The sequence below is a fragment of the Tyto alba genome, unplaced genomic scaffold, assembly GCF_018691265.1.
Source record: "Tyto alba isolate M040663 unplaced genomic scaffold, T.alba_DEE_v4.0 Super-Scaffold_1000006, whole genome shotgun sequence".
NCBI classification, from domain to species: Eukaryota; Metazoa; Chordata; class Aves; order Strigiformes; family Tytonidae; genus Tyto; species Tyto alba.
Genome location: NW_024881272.1, coordinates 17,963,209 through 17,986,612, shown reverse-complemented (window position 1 = coordinate 17,986,612; position 23,404 = coordinate 17,963,209). Strand labels below are relative to the sequence as shown.

General features: G+C 45.0%; 1 protein-coding gene across 2 annotated transcripts in view; it reads left to right on the top strand.

Moving 5' to 3' along the window:
• Window positions 1-18,132: 18,132 nt before the first annotated feature.
• ZNF326 (zinc finger protein 326) overlaps window positions 18,133-23,404 on the top strand; it is a 31,167-nt gene continuing 25,895 nt past the window's right edge. The window contains exons 1-2 of one of the 2 annotated variants that reach the window (XM_042805847.1): window positions 18,133-18,304; window positions 18,812-18,886. In XM_042805847.1, coding sequence (XP_042661781.1) covers window positions 18,289-18,304; window positions 18,812-18,886 — 91 coding nt within the window. In that variant the 5' untranslated portion in view covers window positions 18,133-18,288. The remainder of the gene's footprint in view (window positions 18,305-18,811; window positions 18,887-23,404) is intronic. The other variant, XM_042805851.1, reaches the window with a different exon arrangement.

Sequence of the window (23,404 nt, the reverse complement as noted above, 5' to 3'; positions counted from 1 at the left end):
AGACAGATTTCTGTGTGGACATGTTGTGTCCCAAGCAGCTTGGGAAGACTGAAATTTGGGAGCTCTAAGGGACAGCTAACATCAGTTTGGTTACAGATACAGTGCAAAAAGTTGCATTCTCCAGTGGTGGGAAGGCCATCCACAGCCATGGTGCAATGCATTTATGGCTGGCCTGCCTCACCTTCAGCTGGTGGTTGATATCCTTGCTCTTGCAAAGCTGAGCAAAGCCTGGGTGGTCTGTTCAGAAAGACGTTTTGTGAAGGCATTTAAATAAAATGTTTCTCAAGCAAGTTTGCTGTAGAAGCATGCAAGGCGATCCTTAAGATTACCAGCATTGAAATAAATAAGACAAATTCTATAGTGTTTTTTACCTTGGCATTAACCCCTTGCCTCCCACTACTAACTGATAAAATTTGCTGCACAAACTACTGATTAGCTTTCAGGGTTTCCCAGATGATTTGCAATTGGTTTCACTGGTTGAAATGGCACTACAGAAGAGTTCCCATTCGGGCTGTCCACTTGTGCCTGTACAGTGTGTTCAGCACTTAAACCGAAGGCATCAAACATTGATGATGCAAAACCCCGTGGGCTTATACTGTGACCAATTTCCCAGGACAGCAAATCATTCCCCATGCTGCTAAAGGGAGGGAAAGCTGTGTAACTGAGTACAGTTGTTTCTGTAGCAAAGATGAGGCTTTGGAATTAAGCACAGAAACAGATTTTCCAAGCTGATTACAAACATGCATCCATTCCACGGTAAAAGTCATGAGAGATGTCATTTCTGGCAGAGGGATGCTGAAAATAGTTCCTGTAACTCAGCCAGGCATGGGTGCAGAAGTGGCAGCTCTTTAATGCTGCACATCAACACAACAATACAACTCAAGCGAGGATCTTTAAAACCACAGGAACTGGAGTTTGGCCAGGCTGCATTTCTCTCCCTTCCCTGAAGAGAACAGCCCCTAAGCCCTTTTGCAATTACTACAGCTAGGACCTTTGTTCTGTCTTGCCTCCAACAGCATGTTGCCCCTTGATGCTGGAGGTAATGTAGGGTTATTGGTTTAATAATGACTGTTTGGGAAGAATGCCATCGTCTAAATTAACACCACAGTTGCTTGCAGGAAGTCTTCCAGCACAGAGCAGGTCTGTTCCCATAAAATGAGCATGTTGTGCCCATAAACAACAAAATCTTGAGTTGGGACTGGGTTGCATAGACCATTAGGAATAAATGCACGAACACGTTGCTGTTCTGCTAACCAGTTCTGGGTAGTTTTGCTGCTTCAGGTGGATTTTTAAAGTGGATTTTAAGACCTTTTCCCTAACACCACCCTGCAACATCTCTGGAGCCGGCATTGCTGGCCTGGGGCAGGCTAGCTTACCCCAGAGGGTGTTGCTGGAGGTGCCCCAGCAGAACCGGGCTGGGAGAAGGCCTGGGTGCTGTGGCTGCTGCCAGCACCCTGCGGAGGCTCCCTTCTGCTAGGGCAGCCAGATTTATCCCGCTTCTCCTGAGGTGTCATCTACAGGAGATGCCACATGAGATTGTGTCCTTAGCTACAAAATAAAGGGAATGCTGTTGAATGCAACCTATTGCCCATAAAAATGTCTGAAAGATAGGCATCATGATAATAGGAGGAAATGCAGAACAAGGCGGGGGGGGAAGGAATAAATAGTCCTGAGAGGCTGTAGAGCCCCCATCCCCAGCCTGAAATTTCAGAAGTTTTCATGTGAAAACTGGAGTGCAAGTTACAGCTGCTCCTGCCTAGAGCCAAGCTCAAACCCTCAGAGCACCCTATGACTCTTTGCCTTTTTTTTTGTTTGTTTTTCTCCTTTCTTCTGCCCCCCCCATCTCTCAGGGCCTTAGGGTGCCTGCGTAGCTACTGCTTGTATGTTCTCCTACTCCCGTGCAAGTACCCACGATAAACTTGTTCCTGCAGAACCGTTAATGCTTATCCCAGTGCAGCCACACCTGGGGCTGCCCCCCTGCCCTGGTTGCGTGCTCAGCAGCGCTCTGCAGAGAATCCCTGGGTGCTATCAAGGGCCAGAGTCTAATCGTGGAGCTGCAGCTTCCCCCCCTGAAGGGATTCTCCCTCCTCTGGCTGGCAGGCGATAGCCCAGCGGGGCTGAGCCCTGCCAGCACAGGGGGGCTGAAGCTCCCTCCCGGCTCCCAGCCTCCCAGTCCCAGGCCACCGCATGGAAGTGCTGCGCAGGGGGTGATGCTGAGGCTGGTGGGGTCCTGCCCAACTTTAGCTCACGCAGCCCCGGGGGAGCCGCGCGCATCCTGCAGCCCTCCGAGGAAAGGGTTTCTGTAACTTCCTTAGGTTGCAATTTCCATAGGCATCCCCAGGGTTCCTGCTGTTGTCTGTCTTAAGAGCCTCCCCTATCTTTGTTGGAAATGGAGTTGCATGTTTCTTGCCCTGTTTGCAGAGGATGCAGGGAGCTCCTGATGATTGTCACAGCCCCCTCTGCAGTGCTTCTTCATCACCCCGTTGAATTTTTCCTCTACCCTAAGCTAAGCCCCTTCCTTCAGCCTTTCTTCATGTGTTGTTCAGGTGTGTTTGTTTTGTAACTCATGTTGCTCTCCTCAATCGTCTCAGTTTATCAAGTTTGGTAAAATAAGTGGTGTCTGTAATGGCATGTGGGATCTGGGCTGAGGCCTCCTGGTGTAGAGCCACTGACCCCTGGGACACACAGCCAGAACAAGACTCCTCAGCAGCAACAGTGTCGCGTTGTGCATCTGGGTTGCCCAACCCTCCTGCTTACCCCTCCTGAGCGGGCAGCCCTGCATGAAGCCTGGCCGCGCCGACTTCCCGGCGGCCTCCCCAGAGAGGGAATTCGGAGGCAGTTTGCACGGTGACTTTGGTCTGATGGCTGAGCAGGGGAGAGTGGCAAGGTGTCACACGGCCTCAGTGCCTCTGCTCAGGCGCAGGTGATTCTGCTGCTGCCGTTTGCTTTTGGCTTCTCCAGGGTCCAGGGGCTATATCTGAAGGTGGCGGTTGGTCTCCAGGCCCTCTGGGATCTTATCTATCACGGGAGTTTTATTGTGGACTTCTTCCCACACTATAGCTGCAAGGATGTCCTATGGATTTAAAAAGCTGGGCAAGTGGAGACTCCGGGTATATACCCAGGTCTGTAGAGCTGTAATGCACAACAGAGCTGGAAACCAGATGCCTCCTGGGACCTCAAGTTTTAACCTATTAAAATTGGGAAATGTGTTTAACAAAAGGCAAAGGCCAGCTGGGCTGTAAATTGTTTGCTGTCAGTATTGATGTTTATGTGTATTTGAGACCTAAGAAGATGCCACCATGATCTGACCCAGGGGGGTGAGATACATTTCTAGCTGTCTTTGTACTAAAATCTAGTTAAGTAAATTGGCTTTAAAATTGAGTGTGTTAAATGGGTGTGAGGCAGCACTGTCCCTGCAAGCCAGCACTAGTGTGCGTGAATAATTCACACGCTTAGTACTTTGGAAAGTTCTTTAAGCCTTCAAAGCTATTTATGGCTGAGTGCTTGTCCCACTCATTGCAAATTTCAGCCTTCACACAAAGCAAGGGTGTTTTCCCCAGGTGCTGGTGGTCTGAAACCACAGAGATCCTGTGCCGTCTCTGCTAGACAGAGGTCAGCTCTGAGTCCACACAGGCATCGCCTAAGGAGCCTTAGTGCATCCTCTCTCGGGGACCATTCTTCTTTCGGTTTAGGACCAGTAAAGCTGACGGTCTGTGGTTTTGAACTAGAACTGTACAGAAGAGGCCTTAATTAAATCATTTTTCTGAAGTAATTAAAAGACTGCAATATGATCATGTAGACAGCAGTGCTGCACCATGGTTTGAAGCCTGCCTTTCTCCTCCCCATGAGGCAGCCAAGCTGAGCTTAGCCACCTCTTCCCTTGCAGAGCAGGTATGCTCCCAGCTGGGGTATCTCGGCAGGAGTTAACCCACAAAAGAATTACACCCACTGTGAAAGGTAAGTGCATCTTCAGAGGAAGGCATTCCAGGTTACTGTCCCACATAGACAAGGTCCTTGTGCCTGTGGCGCTTTATTTATCTTTGTGATTGCATTGATCAGCTTTAGCAACGTTTAATGCAGAATATATTCATTTAATTAAATGCTTTTAACATTCATTACGGGGCTGCTAATTGCTGACTCCCCCAGAGGAGCTCAGAGGCAGCAGGCGGAGTGGGGTGTGAAACACCAGTGAACAGCCTGGGTGGGACTCAGAGGGTCCCAAAATGAGCATTGTAGCTTTACAATCTGCTGCTCTCTCCTCACCAGACTGAGAAGGGGCTGGTTTGGAGGCGATCTCAGAGATCCAGCATCGCTGCAGTTTTGTTAGGCTGCAATCAGTACTCCTGAAGGGCTGCTGCTATTATTAGCAAAATGTTGGCAGTGTAATTAGCTCTGTGCAAGACTTAAGTTCAAAGAAGCTTAAAGGATGAACAGACAGACGCAGACTGGACTTAGGCACTGACTATTATAAAACTATGTCAGTCCTGTGTGATGTGGAAAAAGGTGTGTAGGAGCTGGTTCTCCATTTGTTATCCTGCTGGCCACAGCACTTCCAGTGCTTAGCAGCTAACGGGCCTCGGTGTGAGCTACTGCTCCTTGGTGTATGAGAGTGGAGAAGGCCAGGGTGGCCAGGAGGGATTCCTGGTGCTGGGATGTGCAGCAGGGCTGGGCTGGTTCACAAGGACTTGGGGTAAAACTGCCCTGAGGCCATTGGCCCAGCAGCACCACTGCTTGCAGGGCTGGCTCTGTTCTTGTCTGTAGCTGTGAATTACACATCTTGGGAAAGAAAAACCCTAAACGCTCGGTTTAGTAGAAAAATATTTTGCTGTGGTGTTGTTTTGGAGGTTTGCAGTTGTGAAAGTCATTGCTACAGGATATTGGAGATGCTATGAGTTTTTGTAGTCTCAGGAGGATGCAAAGGAAGGGAGAGAGCTCCGCGGAGGATTAGTGACTACATGGAAACCACCTCTGCTGTGGCACAGCTCTGGCTTTTGCACTGATTCTCCTATTACCTACAGCACCTCCTTTGGCTCCTGTCAGAGCAGGAGTCTCCCCGACACAATGCCCTGGTGGAGAGCAAACGGCCGCTGTGTGCTGTGCAAGCCTCCTTCTTCCCCTCGGGATGCACCGCGACTACGGCATCTGCTCACAGCCCAGAGTGCAGCAGCGTGGCTGCTAGCCAGGGGCATGGCTGCCATTCCTCCAGCGTGACCCCTTTATTACAGACTGCTTGGGGTAACTTTCCGTGATAGAAAAACTAAATTCTCTGTCCTTCTCTGCCTCGCTTTTGTCCATCTTTCACAGTACGTACCCCTCTTGCTTTTTCCAGACTGGCCTGTGTTGTTGTCTGAGCACAGAGCCACCCTCTGCTTGAAGGGAAGAGACATTACTCCTTGGTGTAAGCTCCAGCCTTTGATAGATACTTCTTTGGTTGTGACATGCAAACAGGTCCAGGCCATGGTATGTGCCTCAGCTGGCCGCCTTTCCCCTGTTCAGGGGGCTCCTCACTGGTAGCAGCCCCTCTCCTTCCTGCCCTGTGCAAGATGCCCCATCATTTGCTAGTTCCTGAGTGGTCTGAGCTTGCACGGCCGTCAGGCTGGCCACAGCGTGGGCTCCTGTACAGAAACAGGGAAGGAGCTTCAGGCACTGCTAGCAGAGGATACTTGAGCCCCACATCTGCCCACACAGCGGGATGAGAGACTGCCAGATACCCCTTGTGCTCCCTCATTTGTGTTGAAGACAGGCGTATGCCTCTGGTCTGGCACCCAGAGGGAGAGGAAGGGACAAATGGTTGGTGCTTGGCTCCTGCCAATTTTGTGTCTCTCCAGAGCACTGTGCACAAAAGGGCCCAGATGGGGCTCCTCCACCTCACCTGCATGGTGGGGGTTGCTGGGGTGTGCTGCTTTTCAGGGCAGAGACAAGCATTTTAGAGCATTTTGGAGCTAAGTTTTTAATGCAAAGATGTTTCCAGCCTGAGCAGAGCAAGGTAGCTCTCACTCTCTCCCAGAGCAGTCGCCACATTTGGAGATGCAGCTCTCGTTTCCTTCTGTGAGTTCTTACACAAAGGCAGTGGCTAAATGGCTGTCAAAGGCCAGGCTGGTGGAAATTTGTTTCTAACGTTGCAGAGTTGAAGTCAGTCACAGCTTGGGAGATTAATGCAATGATTACAAGGAGTTTGGAACTGGTCCTAACACATCAGAGAAAGCAAAGAAATCCACAGTTGAATGTGCTGACTGTTCACAGAGCTGTTCTGCCTCTCCACTGCTCAGTATTCGAAGCTCTGTCAAATAAAGGTTAGGGTGAAATGAGCTCCAGTAAAACCTCCTCCAAAAACCTGGGATGCTTCTCAGAGCTTGACCACTAGCTGGGGTAGAGGTGAATTGCTTCTGCCCTGACCCCTCTTAATGGACCTTCTTCTGTTCCCAAAATGTTTATTCTCAATTCCTTTGGCTTCACATCCAAAATGATTCAAAGCTTTTTTTTTCCCAAAGCCTTTTTTGAAAACTGCACACTCGAGCCATTGTGCACGGCAGCTCCAGTTTCAACCTGCTAAAAGTTTGACAAAAATCTCTGCAGTCTTTATTTTCTCTTCCCTGTAGCTTGGGTTTTGTTTGCTTTTTGAGTTTTTTTTCCTGGCAGAAATGTCTTTGTCAAATCAGGCTGACGGTGGCCTACAATTTCATTGTTGGATTAAAAGACTTATGGCATTTGGAGTGGTCTTTTGTATGTTTCTGAGTCCCCATTATTTCCCTGTAAGAAACTGTGGGCTGTCCTGGAGCTGCTGAAATTAATCACTTGGGTGAACACTTTTTCTTCTTTTTTGCTGCCAATCTGAAATAGTAAAAAGTCTGACTAAATCCTTCCTCCATAATAAAATCTGATGCAAAACTTCCACTCATATGGAGGAATCGTTCAACTGCAGTACCCTATCAGTATGTGGGGACCATTTTCTACCTGAAAGGGTTTCACTGTACATTTATGCTAACTTTATCAGAAAAATGCACTCTCTAAAATTCAGGTCTGACACCTCAGCCATTTTGGAGATGCTGCCGTCCTTCATTAACTAATTTGCTGGTTTATTGAAACCCCAGACGTGTGGAGAACATTTCTGTGCCAGACCTTCTCAATGAGCTGGTTGTGCAGGTAAGTGCTCAGTGCTGTTAGGGTTGCACAATCCAGCCCTTCAGCTTCTGTAAGAATATCCTTTTACAAGCTCTAAGATCAGAAGTACCCGTGATGTTTTTACTTGGGTGCAGTTCTCTTTAGAAAACTCAGTTCAGTGAAGGACTGGGATGTTTACTGGTCAAACACCATGGCTTCAAACTCCTGCAAGTGAAACTGCCTTTATTGATTTTCACTGTCCGAGGCATGCCAAGAGCAAATTCAAATGCAGTATACAATGTGGATCTTCAAATGCCATTTGGGGATAAATATTTACAAGGACAGGAGTAACAGGCAAAGAAATGTGCTCATAGCTGAAAGATTTTTGTCTTTGTTGATCTGATTCAGCCAGGGAAATAGCAGAGAGCACCTGGCTGGTCAGCCCTGCCCTGGTGCCCAGATCCAAAACTAAGCAGGGAGAGGCGTATGGCTGAGAAGGCAGGTCTCTCCTTGTATCTGCTCTGTGTGTTTTGCTGAAGCCTCAAGAGGAGAGCCACCCAGTGATACTTGTTCTGATGGTATTGAGTAGCAGACACTAGCCTGCTGGGAAAAGATCCAAGACCATCAATTCGTTTTCATTCCCTATTCATCAGTTAGATGGTGACAGTATCGATTTAGTCCAAGAGCTAGAATTGACAAAGCCACGTCCATGGTTGCTGGTATATAGCTTTGCTTTTCTCGTGACTTAGAGCATCTGGGAAGTGGCTTTAAATGGACAGCTTGTGGGTCTTTGAGGAGGGAAATGGTGAAGATCCATGGAGAGACAGTTGCTCTGGCACAGCCCTCACTAGGCTAGATGGGTCCTGAACAGTTGGGATGTTACCTTGGTTGTTGTGATCGGTTTACAGATTTCTTTAATTTGCTGAAGGGATCAGGCCTGACAAGGCTATAGGACTGCATAAACAACTTTAATTTTCTTTTTCCTTATCCTTACTCAGATCCTTGGGCGATCATAATCTGAGAAGACATGAAGCTCTGATTCAAAACCCCACATCCTACAGCTGACATCCTAGGCAACCCTGTCCCACATTTAACAGCAGTCTAGTTTATGTGTTTTAAATAAATACGTGGGGATCTCTAATCTTTTCACTTGAGGTAAACTTATATGCCAAGGGAGGGTATGATCACAGCTCAGGGTGATGTTCCAGTCTTGCCTTTAATTTGGCTGGTCTGGCTAGCAGTGGCATAGATGTCAGCAAGGGGTGTTGAGACTCTCTACTTCAAGCATCTGTAAAAATACCTTTCCTAATGTTGCTGGCACAGCCCTGACTATGCACACAGAAACCCCACCTTCACTTGCTAGTAGATGGCTCTGATTCCCTGTGCTTCTGGTGCCAAGGAATTTTGCAATTTTTTTTGTGTAACTTGGACGGAAAGTAGTATTTTGGTGGGTTTTGTTTTTATTGTTCTTTTTCTGTGATTGCTGCTTTTGCTCTCCTTTCTCTGGTATATATCCTGGAGAGTTTACACATCTTAGTGAAATTATTCAAAGGGGAGGTGTTGCCCAGAGGAAAGGAGAAAGTGGAAAAAAATTATATAAGCTTCCAGAAATAACATTGAAACCATATTTTTTTTTTCTGTAGTACTGGAATACTGTTGTAGTTGAGTAAATTAAAATTCTTTGCAGTCATTCCCTGAAAAGACAAAATAAGTGTATGAGTGTCTTCTAGGAATGCCCACCTGAGTGACACCCTCACCTGTTACAAGCACTGCCACCAGAGAATTGCTGGGCGTAGCTGGGGGTTTTCCAGGGGACAGGCACTGGGATGGCCCCTTGCAAATGCTGTCTGATGAATCACGCTTTTCTGAGGTGGTTGTGGAGCAATCTTTGGCTCTGCATCTGAATTCCACTGACCAAGCACAACACAGGAAAAATTCCTGACACGTAATATGAGAAGAAAGCTAGAGCTGGTCTAGTCCGCATCAGCTCCTGGGGCAGCTGCCTCACACGCGGTCTCTGAACCATGCAGAGCTGGAGCTGGCCTTTGTATGTGGGTGTGAGCTGGGCAACCGATGCACTTGGGGCCAGTTTTAGGCTTTACCCATGATGTGTCCATTTCCAAACCCTTGTATTTTGTGTGCAGGAACACAGCAGGAGGCGAGGCACACGGATTGCTTGGCGGAGCACTAATCCTGGTGCTCTGAAGCACCAGGGTGTCTAGGCCTAATGTTATGCTAGACGTGTATGTTTGCATTTGATTTTTGCCTCTCATGGAAAAATACCTAAACACATATCCCTCACCCTGTAGCTCTCTGCTAGCTTACCTGCAGTTGCTGGAGCCATAACTGGGAAAGGAGAGAGAAAATGGAAGACAGATTTATCTCAGCCACAGGGAAGATCAGGTTCTGAGCCCGTAACAAAGACAGTTCACCAGTGCCCACGACTGGGCTGCGTGGTTAATGTCAACAGGAAGGGGGAATGTATCCATTTCTCTTCTGTTTGAAGCTTGATTTGACCTTTCTGTCCCAGAATGTTTAACATACACCACTTAGAAGGGAAAAATACAAACCCTCATGGCTCCCTCCCTTAGCTACGTAAGATATTTCCTCACTTTGTGCAAGGAAGTCTCAGAGGTGAAACTCATAAACTGAATGAAAGGATGAGATTTTTAAAAGCCCTCAAAAAGGGTGGTTGTGCACCTGTGCAGAAAACCCGTGTTGTGCATCTGTATTAAGATCTATAATCAGGGTTAGATGAGGTTATCTGCACTTAAAGTGCTCCTGGATTAGGACCACAGACAATGAGGCTGGCTGGAAGCAAGAGCCTGGGAGGTATACGTCCCTGGAGCATGGAGCTGAGTGAAATCCACATTTCACTGGGATTTCTGAGAGGCAGCCAGTGCTAGTTTCAAAGTGCTCTCATGTATCATGGAGGAAATGTTGATAGACACTGATCCTCACAATGATTAATGCATTTAGGCTGCGGAGAGCATCTCTACATTTGTGCCAGGTCTTGAGACCCAGAGTAACAAATGCAATGGAAGAGGAGGAGGAGGAGGAAGCAAATCTGATACTGAGCAGATGCTTTCTATCATTTTCTGGATGAGCTGCTTTGGGCTCAGCAGAAGCAGCTGTCTCCTGGCAAGGCAGAGCCGCACTGCGGAGCGGAGCAGGCAGAGTTACCAGGGCAGAAGTCTTCTCTCAGACCTTGGACTGAAGTTTCCCAGGGCAGAGCTGGGGGGATACAAGACCTCCATCAGTGCTAAGCTGCTTGTCTCCCTGACACACTGGGAGAGGCTTGGCTGCTGACACGTGCGGGAGGGTGTGTGGGGGTGGCACAGCACCCACCATTTGCAGTGAATAAACCTACTCCTTATTTCCAGACCAGGGGTCCAAAGTGGATTTAACAACACAATTACTGAACTAACAGAGTGTGTAATCATCATACGTTTCACAGAAACCATAGTGTTTGGACGTGAGGCTCCTCGGTGCAGATTAATACAAAGCACAATACATGGGAAGCACAGAGAAGCATTATTTTCAGCATTAAATTTTCAGATTGAACTAAACACCCACTACATGCACAAACCTGATCCAGAAACATGTGCAGCATATGCAGGTTTTATGGGCCTTGAACGGTAAAGTATTTGCAGATATTTCTGTCATCCTTGAAGTGCATGGGAAGTAGCATGCATGCAGTGTGAGAAAGAGGCTGTAGCTATTTTCTTATACATTTTAAAGGGTTCCTCATATGTTCCTTGTTTTCATGAAACTATGTAGCAATTCCTCTATAAAATGTCAGTAACCTGGAAATAAGCTGTTACATGAAAGTTTGACCATGTGCCATGGTGTATATCATAAATCTAGCAAAATCGGATGGCAATTTTCCCTTCCTGCACTATGGGGAAATACCTTCTGCAGACAAGCTCCTTCAGCAACATAAAACAATTTAAGAAAAAAAATGCTCAGCACTCTCATGGCAGGATACCTTGGGCCACATGGAAATTGTTCCTGGAACGAACTACTTTGGAAACACAGGAAAAAATACCTGAAATGTTATGTCAAGCTGTACGTTGACATTCCGGTGATTCTATCACAAATCTTGTAACTGTTAGTGTTTGCTGTCCACCTCTGCAGTCTGACTCAAGAGAGCATGGAAACCTGAGCTTTAACTAACAATAAAATCAATAAATTAAAATTGAGGAAAAATGTTGCTCAGAGTCACACTGAAAAGTTCAAGAATAAGGCCCAAGAGCAAAGGCTCAGAAAGTGGCCTGTAAATGCAAATAAACATACCCTCAAACTTTTTTTTTTTTTCCTCTTTTTAACTGATTTTTAAACTGTGTGAGTTCACGGCAGATTTGAGGGTAGAAGCACAGGAGCACGGGCAGATTCCTACCTCTGTGAAAGTTGCTGTAAGAAGCCCACATCCTGAACTCTTCTAACCTTGCTGCATCATGGAAGAAAAGGAGACATGCCCTCTTCTACCCATTTCCCTGTAAAAGCAGTAACAAATATGCTACCATGTCCCACTAACTGTACAGAGAGAGGCCAGACGTCAGAGTGGACACGACAGCCTGCTGTATGTTTTATTCGGCTCCCATGGCAGGGGTGAGTTTTTTGGTTCTGAAGAGCCCCTTTCATGGGGGATTGCCTGGAGTTGGTCCATTCCCATCTGGAGACCTCCTCTTCAGGCTTCTCATTTTCTTTCTGTAGAAAGCCCATGCATTTGTCTATATAAACCATAGTCACAAGGAAGACTACAGACCGAGCTCTTTGGCCTTAGAAGTCCTCAGCCACTTGAGCTGTATGAAAAAATCACCCAGTTATTTATTTTTCCCCTAGAAGATGACATGCTTTTTCACATCTCTCCTCTTTGGCATTCTTGTCTTCAGCCACAGTAACAATATCCTAGTTAATGGTAACTTTTATTTTAAAGGGGCATGTATATAAACATGCCTTTATGCTCTGAGACAAGCTGACTGCTGCTGTGTGCTGCAAGTGTTATTTATCTTCATGTTTTTTACCTTGAAACCTCACAGTTTCTCATAAATGCTGCTTCTATCAAAAAAGTGTTTCAAATGTATATGCACTGGCCAAACTTTCTAGGAAAACAGTGAATAAACCCTTGATGTGAATGGCACATTGCTATTTCAGCTACTCTGTAAGAGAGGGCATATGCATAAAATCTACTTAAAGGCAAAGTTTCTTGTGAGGAAACTGGGTTTGTGTGCTTGCTGATACATAAGTACCTACATACAAAGGTTGAAACATATTGGCAATGAATATGTTTGTGTTAACTATATGTCTTGTTTGTTTTTTTTTTTTTTTTGAAGGACAGGGTAGGTTAGGCAAGGGGTATGGCACAGATGTCTCTAACATGGGAGCAAATAGGCATATAATAGGCAACTGAAAGAAGTGCTCCAAGCCATTGGTGGGCTGACTAACAGTGAAAGGTCAATGAGCAATGTCCAGTTCTGTCTTTGTATAGGGCACCTACACCGCTCTGACTCACCCAGTATGGAGGCTATGGGGCAAACAGCTCAGCCAGGGTCCTACACACCTCCAGTGGCACTTTTCTGCAAGATTAGATAGTAACTAGAGCTGGCCTCCAAGGAGTGTAAAGTAAAAGTAAGTTGTAAACCTAAAAATCAGTAAGAATAACTGCTCATAAGTATTTACATCCAAGAAAAGTAGGTCACTTCACTGATAATTTGCCAATTACTAATAAGTTGCTCTGCGCAGATCCTTTTTCCTCTTGGGCTGTGTGATAATGAAGCTGATATCCTCTCTCTATTCCCAACCAACCAGCAGTTGGAAATCATGCCAAAAATCAAACCAAAACCTGAAATTGGTTCTGTTACCCTCACTTCTGTGTTCCACTGTGACCCATAAGCTAGAGTAACTACTCTTTCCAGCAAATGCCCACTGCTGCTCGTGGGATGCTGATGGGGCTCCAGCGGGGCTGTAGCGGCATGTGAGCTCCAGCAGGTCTGTGCTATGGCACATCTGAAATCTTCTGGTCTTTCCTGTAAAGGAGCTATATGAAGAAGTTTAAGTTTAGCTGACTTTTAATCAATTTTAAGTACTCATCATAATTAAGTGGGGTTTCTTTCTTGTATGAAAGGATAACATGATTAGTATGTTTCTGCATTAGGATGTTTCCACTCCCTCTTGCTGAATTTTAGGGCATTTTTTATGCTTGTGTCATACAATATATACATACAGAGGCCATAATATTTCAGCTTTGGAAATACTATATTATGGCTCTGATTTATGCTGTGATGACAGACATAAGAGCCCACTGAAATCTGCATGGTTCTGGATGGTTACCATGGTTGTTCTGTGAGGCTCAGATGGAAGGATCTGCTTCTATGTTAATATCTAAGAAGAAACAAAGGGAATTAGATTCCATTTTCTAGAAAGAATCAATGCAATTTTCATGTTCCTACCCCACTCCCTGTTGTCCTAAAATGCGAAGAAAATGTCAAGTGTCAGTAGAGATGTATATTAAAAATTAAAAAAAAAAATAAAAATTCCACTGCTATGAATGTTATTTTAACAGCACTGGAGCGATGTGCTGTTGGAGAGATGTGCTCCTGTAGACCTAAACATTATGTCAATCACACCTCCTCTAAACAGAGTTAAGAGACAAAGAGCTTTCATCAAAGGCCGGAAGAAACCCCCCAATTATTGTCAATGAGATTTAGATCAACTCCACTGCAATGAAATACAGAGGATCTGTGAGTGTTAGGCCTCCACAATTCCTAGTACCTGGTTGCTAACCATCGTTGGCAGCAATTGATAGTCATTTTATGGAATTTCTTCAGGTTTTAGACAATGCTCTAAATTAAAGGGTAGAAGAAAACACAGCACTTGGAAAGAGGAGGAGAGGGTGTGGGTAGATACAGTACCGAACTAGAGAAGAGCTATATTTCACAATAACCGTACTGTTATGTGTGCTTGGAGAAATCACTGATTGTTCTCTTATCCCTGTACTGCTCTGTAGAATTTACAAAAAAAACCCCAAGAAAACAAACCCAAGGAAGCAGCAGAACATGTATTCAAGAGCAGAACGAGATTGCAGAGGGAGATTCTACACTGAACTGAAACATTCATGTTTGGGACCATTAAGAATGAATGAAGTACAATACTGGTCTGTTCCCTTTCTCTTCTTATGTCTCCATTTTGTTTTGCTTAGCTTAGCTTAGATTTTTTCCTTTTTGGAGTCCTGCAGGGAGGAAAGAAGGAGCCTTTGTTTTAAAAAGCCTGAAACCAACAGTGGCCCATTGATCATAATTAAGTCTAAAATAATACGCTTTTGCTGACCTGTTCGTATTGAATCCAAAAAATTGTATGTTATACCTGCTGTAGCCTTGGTCTGCCCCCAGATCCAGTTTCTTCTCCCTGAGCTTGTGGTTCTGGGACAGCAACTTTAAAAGCCCAAATACACCTGTGTGTTTGCAGGGCTGTATGTGAAAGCACCTCCTCTTCTGTCTGGTGCCTGAAGTGCTTGTTGGGATGAGAACAAATTTTCCGTAATCAGATGTTCTCTTTGTCAGGTACCCTCTTTTCTTTGACAGACTGCTGCCCCCATAACAACCACCTCTGTTGTCAATAACTTCCTCAGATCGTGAAACAACACACCAGGATAGTGGTAATTCTCGTAATAACACTGGGGGGTTGCATACAAATTATAAGTGACCTTGCCATGATGTGCGTGGGCCCAGTTCAGAGCTTCCTGAAGTCTATGTGAATCTCTCTGTTGATTTCAACAATCACTGGTTTCTTCAGGGGCTGCTTTTGAAGCACCTTTCAAGGTCAGATTTTTAATATGACAAAATATAGAGTCCTAACCTTGTGACTCTTTGTAGTCTAGTATGCTCTAATGTGTAAACATGCTGAAGGATTAGTCACAGAACAAATGTGCTTTCGGAGAATAGTGGAGAAATTTACAAAAAATACGACTTTTTGGCATGAAGTCCTTTATCCTACAAATGGGGAGTGTTAGGTGCCTTGGTCCTGCTTCTGCCCATTCTCAGTCTGGGTCTTTACAGAGACCCACACCACACGTGCAGGCAGTGTGCATAGCCTGATCCTGGTTCTAAGAATGCATGCTCAGGGAAAAAACCCTTCAAGGGTCTCTCAGTACCTTTCTCCCAGACTGCTCATTCGACTCACCAACTACTCTGGCTTGGAGTTCACGAGCAGATCACATGCACAGACACAGAACAGAGAACATGATCACGTGGAAAATAGTTAAAAACAGAATTTAAAAAGAAGATAGGACAGACAGTGGCAATCACTCACAGGGCTCAGCCACACAAACGTATTGATCACCAGCCTGCCTACATGCAGATGGCTCTTTTTATTCCCCTTCTCAAATCTACCTCAATCTTTTTTTTGTTCTTCCTTGATCTATCTTTGTTCCCCCCTTCCTTGTTTTTGGCCTTTTCCCCAAACATCTCATAATAACCCTGTGTCATATTAACAGTCTTCTGTTCAATCCCAGTGCTTCCCTCTCAGATACCTCATTATAAATCCTGTTCTCTTTTATGCAATAGTCCCCTTAGGTTGCATAGACTACCAGAGAGTTTACTATGTTAAATCCCTCAGTAGGTTTTGCACCAGAGAAACAGCTAAATCATTCACCTTTGATAGTCTTAGGAGTAGCTGATTCAGAAGTTTTGTACCAGGGCAACAGCTAGAACGCTCACCTTTGATAATCTTAGGGGCAGCTGATTCAGATGAATCAGGTTTTCTGGATCTTTGTGTTTATTTTGGATAACTATTAGCCAGCTATTCTTACAGTGATCACAAATCTATCTATTCTGCATGATTTCCTCCCTTCAGAGCTGCTTATTCAATAGCATTTTCATTAGCCATCTCATTTGACCCAGCCAGATGCATTGGAAAGGGATGAGAATCCACTTAGTGCATTCCTCAGCAACTCATCCTGCAGCATGTGTTGAGTCCTCAAGCAGAGGTGATACTTTACAATTTTGACTACTGTATGTTTCAGGCCACCTGGGAAAATCAGTTTATTCCCACCACATTTATATTGCATTGTTACCTAGGATAGCCTTTGGAATCTGTGCATGTATACGCCGTTTTTTAATTCTTCACTTTTCCTTTTTTTTGGCATATAGCAAAATGTGTAGACCTGTGCCCATGCATTTCCGTGCATGGGAAAAACCTTTGTCAAGAAAAAATATTTTTTTTTTTCTTGAGAAGAGATGACATCTGTGCCAGGTTATAGGGAAGTGGTGGGCAGACCCTTGGCAGGCCTGCCGAGGCGGATGCCCAGTAGCATGGGCAGTGGGTGCCTCCCAGCAGGACCCCCTCGGACTGAACAGCCCACAGGCTGGTCTGCTCCCATCTGCAGGGCAGCGCAATGCTACTGCTTGTTCTTGTACACAACCACAATATTGCAGATCTGATTGAGCAGTGCTGCAGCCAGTGGTGCAAAAAAGGCTGCAGAGAAGAGGATGCTATGTTGCAAACATGAGGCATACAGCTCTAAACATATAGGAAAATGCCTGTTACATAGATCTCACGTTCAATGCAATAAATGTGTCTGGTCTGCACGACGGTGGATGTGTAAAGGGATGAGTGCACAAATAAGTCGGCATTTGGACCTTGAAATCACCATTCTGCCCAAGCAGAACATACCTTTCGCTGAAAAGTCAGTAGTGAAGCCGAAGGAAAGATTCCCTTTGGCGGGGAATAACCATTTTCTCTGCATGTATTTCTCCTGCGACACTGTGGAGAGAAGGGAGCCGAGAGCTCCCAGAGGACAGCTCACCAGGGGAAACTGCCGGCTGCCGCGGCCTTCCCCCGCGGGAGCCGGGCTGTGCTTCGAGTACGTTCGCATCTGCTGCCATCCAGAGCGCGAGGAGGGAAACTGCCTGACTGCTCTGCCGGGCTTAGGTTTTAGTTTAATGCAAAACTTGGACTCTGGACCTGGGTGGGTGAAATCTTCCTTTCCTGCAATGGGGCTTTTTCAGATGGGGAGAAATTGGAAGTTTTTGATGCCATCCCACCAGCCACCAGTGACCGAAAGAAGCCCTCTTTCCCCGACAAAATCAAACCCTAGCGGATGATGGCTCTGCCAGCCCTTACCACCTGGGAGTTCACCCACAGCTTGTCCTCAGAGACATATTCCCAGGTTTTCTGAACCAGATCTGCTCATCGCCATCTCCCTCACATGCATTTGTTTTGGTGTGTTTTCCTGGTTGTCCCCCTCCCCCCCCCCCCCCGAAACTATAAGGTATGTAATAGTTCCCTGCATATGACCTTGACACAGGACGTGGGTTTTTTTGCACAATGATGTGTCTGGGGTGAAGTCTGTTTCTTCCTCAAATCTTTGGTTGCACAGAGGAGCACTGTGTTGTCTTAGAACTAACTTTAAATTGAAGTCTGTGTCGAGCGTTGGCCTGTTTCAGTGTTTCAATGCAGCCTGTTAGAGGTGCTGAAATACTTTGTTTTGGGATTGATAGATAAACTGGTGTTAATACATGTTAGGTTCATCGAAAGGGGACATTACGGGAGGGGCATTGCTTAAATAAGCATTTTATTTTGCAAAATCATTTGGTTTGCACAACGCAGCAGCAGCCCCTGTCGGGAGCTGGCAGGGCCACGGGACAGGGCTCCTCACGCCCAGGACTGTGGAGCTGCAGGGAAGCTACCTAAGGCTCACGCCCGCCAGGCCCTGCCTGACTTCCAGCCTTGCGTAAGAGCAGACTTTGGTCCTTGTGCAGCGAGAGGAGTGGTTTTTGCACTAGGGCCCAAGAGGGTGTATGTGGGGGAAAGCAGAGGTGTCGAGGTCCCGCCCCTGCTAGACCTGCCGCGGCTTCAAGTACGACGGCGCCCGACGCCAGAACACAAAATGGCGGCTGCCAGGGCCCAACATGGCCGCCGCGCAGCCTCCCTCGTGACCCAGCCGACCCGGGCATCCTGCGCGGAAGCCGCGCACGCCGCCGTCGGCCCCGGCCCTCTCCTCCTTTCGGGTCGGCTGCTCACGTGATGCGGCGCCCGGGCCAATCGCTGCGCGCCGGGGCCGCGCTGCTGCGCGCAGGTCCCGCCTCGCCTCGTTGTGGTGGAAGGCGCCATTGAGAGAAGCCGGAGCCGCCGCCGGATTGCCGCGGCCGTCAGCCGTCTGCGGGAGGAGGGCCTGCCGCCGCCGCCATGGACTACGGGGAAGGTGAGGGCGCACCCCTAGAGCAAGGGCAGGGCCCGGCCGCCGCCACCGCTGCCGTCGCGCGGCCCGGCCCGGCCGCGTCTCAAAATGGCAGCGGCCGCTTTGTTCCGCGCAGGACGGAGCCCTCCTTACCCACCTCCTCGTCCTCCTCCTCCTCGCCGCCCCTCCCGGGCTGGGGGAGCTGCGGCGGTGGCCGGGGGCGGGCGGGCTGCGCGGGAGGAGGAGGGCCCTCCCGGGGGGCGGCGCGGGCGGGCGGGCGGGCGGGCGGGGGCGGCCCTCGGTGGGGCGAGGCGCCCTGGGGCGCGGGGCGAGCGGGGGGCGAGGGGGAGGGGGCGGGCGGGGGCGGCGCGGGCAGAGACGGGGGGAGCTCGGGGCGAGCTCCGTGAGGGGGTCGTGTCAGGAGACTGGAGATCCGACAGGAGAGAGAGCCGCGTCTTGCTGCGGCTCCCTGTCTCTCCCCTCCAGCTTTTGCTAAGCACTAAGTCATTCTCACTGACCCATCCTCTCCAGCTGAAGACAGAGATTGGAGATTCCCAGATACCCCCATGCATTGTGGTGTGAACATGCCCAGTGGGTCAGTCTCAGGTATGAGCTATAAATACGTCTAACCTGTAAAAAGCGTTGGGGCTGAACAGTCAGTGTTGACCAAAAAAAAAAAAAAAAATCAAACGGGTTATTAAAAGTACGTAACGTGATTTGACTGCACGTGTTGTTTTCTGGAGGAGTTATAACTGGCTGGGAGTGAGACTTGATTTTCATCTTGGGCATGTCAACATGAGCTCCTGCACGTTTCAAAACAAAATTGTGAGATAAAGGATTGGGGATGGGGGGGGAATACAGACTTTTCTTATGATGATGCGTTTTGCATAAATCAGTATTCTGTTTTTTTATGGACGACTGTATTTGATTCTTACAACTTCTATTGAAAAGGAAGAGGATGTTTCCTCTTTTTATGCAGACATGGAAAAAAACAAACCTGGAACTACTTTATTTATTTTAAATTTGAACAGTTTGGGAAGGAATAAATAAAGCTTATAAAGTAGATGTGATACAGCAAAAGCTAGCTCTTATTTTTACACTGTCAAAAATACCACATAGATAAAACAAAAGGGAATGCATATATTTTTGTAAAATGATTAAGATTATGAATTTAGTAAGACTCAAGAAATGATTTGACATATCTTGCCAGCATGTAAAAAAGCACTAGAAGAACATAAATATGAAAACTTTACCATAAACTCTACCCAGGCTTCATTTATAGATGTCATCAAATAAGTGTTTGTTGTTGGATCTTTTGATACTCTTGCTGGCTGTTACACATAAATAACATGTTGGATTACAGATGCATCTTTGATTGCAGTATGATCATTTTTATGGTATGTTCCTTCAGTCTTAGCTTTTTTGCCAGTGATGATATTTTGTATTTATCTTCATAGTAAAATAAGTAAATGAAAGCTATGGCCCTGTTTTTTAATCTTCTGTATTGATTCCTAATTAAATGTCCTTTTAATTTTTAGTAGAAAAGGTAGTACTTAAATGGCAGTTTAACTATCTTATTGAAATATTCACTGTAGCCACTCACTGGAACCTACTTTTCTGAGATCTCATGACAGCAGTACTAAAGTGAATACAGGCTTATCCTGTGGGAAGTAACCAATCAAATGTATGTTGTACAATTAGATTGTTCCTTTCATGTACCTCTGTAACAGTAGTTATCATTGTGATAATTAAGCTTTCTATTACTAATAATTATTAAACAAGTTTAATGATGATGTCTGCAGCTTGAAGCATTTAACATTAATATTTATGCATTGTATGTATATTAGTAAGGCACGTATAAAGCTTTGTCTTACCCCGATTCTGTACAGTGGGCTGAAGGCTATTTTGTAGGGGTCCAGCAGATGGCAATAGAGGATGGATGTTGAGAGTTTTCATCTTTGCCCAGTTTTCATTTGACTTCTTGCCAAGGTTCTTCCTGCTGGGAACTTTTAGCCAGTGTGAAGCACTTTTCATTGGATAGCTGATGACTGCAGTAATTCCACCACTGTCCCTTGCTGATGACTTGGTTTGAGACAGAGATGACACAGCCTGTAGAATAAATTCTGTTAACATGAATAGTTAATAGTATTTCTGTTAATACTAATATTTTGATTACTCTGTTGTCCTTTTCATCTAGAAGGGGAAATGGCTTTTGCTGCTATTCCTGAAATTCATCTACATTGTTAGATTGGTTCCTTGTTTTGCATGGGACTTGATGTGATAAAACTTCTGTATCTAATGACAAGGTTGTAATGTTAAAGCTGGCATGGTGTTATGAAAAATGTAATGTGTCTGGAAAAAATGTTGTTTACTATTGCACAATCGATCCTGAAGCTTCTTGTAGTCATTGTGGATTATGAATTTAAGATATAGGGAAATTTAACTTGTTTCAAGCTGGTATGTCTGTTTTTTTATCATTTAAAGGTTATTTTTAATTTACTGAAGTTTGTTTTTCCTTTATTAATTACTGCAAGATCTTTTTCTTCTTCCTAGCCTTTTCATATCCTTCACATGAAGAATGCTGTTGAAGATGATGTAGTTTATTTGTGCCGTGAATATGATTTTAGTGTTCTCTGATCTTAAGCATTTCTTTTAAATGGAGTCCTTTGTACCAAGGGATTCTGAGTCTTACATGTTTAACTTCCTAGTTCTTTTCCTAAGGAAAATTTGTTTTTTTTTTTTTCTTTTTCCTTTGCTGGCTGTTGAGATGTATTTTGCAGCTATTTTAAAAGATCTGTCCACTAGATATGGCCTTTTTTTTTTTTTAAATCTGAAGGAATACCTTTACTGTAACATTTTAATTTGTAAATGGAACTTGTCTTTTAGTGTCCCATTCTTCCGTTCTTTTTTATTTTGGAGGTAGTATTTTTTTTTTTTTCCCTCCTTTGACATAACTCTTTTTCCCTTCTCTCCTACCCCAGTAGACTTTAAGTGTGATCTAGAAATAAAAAATGAGATCCTCCTTTGGAATTCTATTTCTGTACTTTAGTTCAAGAGCTCATTCATCCACACCGCATTTATGGAAGAGGCTGCAGATACCAAAACACGGCATATTCCTTCAACAGACTCTGTTTCTGATACTTTGTCAGTGCCTTCATCAGTTCATTTTTAAACTTCAGGAGCAAATGTGAATCACTTTTTTTTTCTTCTCTTTTTCACTCTGTAATATTCTTAGATAGATACAATATTTCTTCAAATGTTTATTTCATAAACAGTTACTATTTAAACTTAAATGTACTACACTTTTGAATTTTCCATTTGAGACACTGCAGTACAATTCCTGGTGGTTTTTCTCTAGTGCTTAAGTACATGTTCTCCTAGCATGTGAAACAATTTCACATTCAGACTTAATAATTTGCACAGATAGGTAACTTCTGTGTATCTCCACCAGTAATGACAGCTGGAGATAACTGTGAACGGGGAGCAGGCTACAGGCAGAATAAATTGTTCTGTGCAGATACATGTTTTTTTAATGCTTCATGTCCATCTGTCTTGCTTTAGTTAGTAGAAGAAGAATCAGAAGTGTGAAAGAGGCCAGTGCAAATGTATTTCAATGTCTGTGATTGTGAGGTTTGTTGACTAATAAGCGATTTACCTTGAGATTGTAATAATTAAAGCTGTAGGAGTGATTATTATTTGGCTACTACACTCAGAAATTTAAATCATTTTATCTTGGTTCACCTGAGTGAACGTTTACTGTTGTCTTGTATGTTTTCCCCCTTTTTCAGATAAAGCCTATCTGGAGAACAGACTTTTAGAGTAAAGAAAAGCTTAATGCCTGAAGAAATACTGCACTTCTTAATCTGAATGCAGTATCTTTGTCAAGCTTTGGTCACGAAGTGTAAAATCTATAAGTCTTCAGTAAAGTTTGCAGCTGACAAAATGACTGAACCAGCAGGCTAGTGGTTGGAATGACAGATGAACTGCCCAGCAGTCTGGAACAGTTAATTAAATGGTTGGAAGGAGATTGTAAAATAACCTTTGTTAGGTCAGGTCAAGAATGTGTCTGTCCCACCTCACCAGTATCCTGTATGTCATTGTCCGTTTGGAGGTATGGAAGGAAGAGTACAAGTATTCTTCTGGTATATTTATATGCTTTCACTGGTTTGCAGCTTGGGGACTTTCTGGACCAGAGACATAGTCTGTGTTCGACATCCTTTGAATTTCTTGTCAGTGGATTTATCCAATTTCTTTCTTAAATCCCTGATAAATTTTAGTAGCATCTTGTCACAGAGCAGTTCCAAGACTTAAGTATCAGCTTTGTAAAGAAGGATCAAATACATTTTTCAGCTTGTTATTTTTAAGTTTCATTAGCAACCTCCAGTTTCTTGTAGAAGAAAATCATGCAAGTGATCATCCCTCTTTCACTTCTTTATACCTTTTGCATCCCCTGTTAAACCTTTTCAAATGTGAATGTATTATGATGTAGGTAAACGCAGTGCAGTGAGTCTGGGAAGGATGAGTAAGTTGTTCACTGTTAGGGAGGAGATGGTGAGGTCTTAAAGGCAGTGGTTTAAGGATTTAGGGACTGGCATATCTCTACAGCAAGACTGCTGATGTTAGATAACACAAATTGTGGATGAGAAAGGAGAGTGTTCAGCAAAAATGGTTGTTGGAAGTTATCCTGTGATTGTAAAACATACTTTAGTATTTGCTTTCATGCTACAATTTTTAGACTAAAAATTAATTTCTAAACTATGCTTCAAACTGTTTTTTGGAAGAGTTCTTTTGCATGTGAATGTTTTTGTATTTTTCCCACTAATGAACTTCTGGCGTATGGATAAAACTGGTCACTACTTACTATGCTGTAATAGAATTGGATTGCAGTGTCAGGAACCTTGATGGTATGCTGTGTTCTTCCTCCTTGAATGATTTGATTCACCTCTTCAACTCTTAACCTAATTACTTTTGTTGCATCTCAGGGTCTGTAGTTAATAGGGAGTGTGGGAAACTAAGGTAAATTATTGGGTGCTTTCAGGTCAGATTCAGTTTCCAGAATGTCAGTGTCTTTTGAATAGATACACTGTATCAAAAAACCCCCACCTTGGGTCTGAGATCAACCAT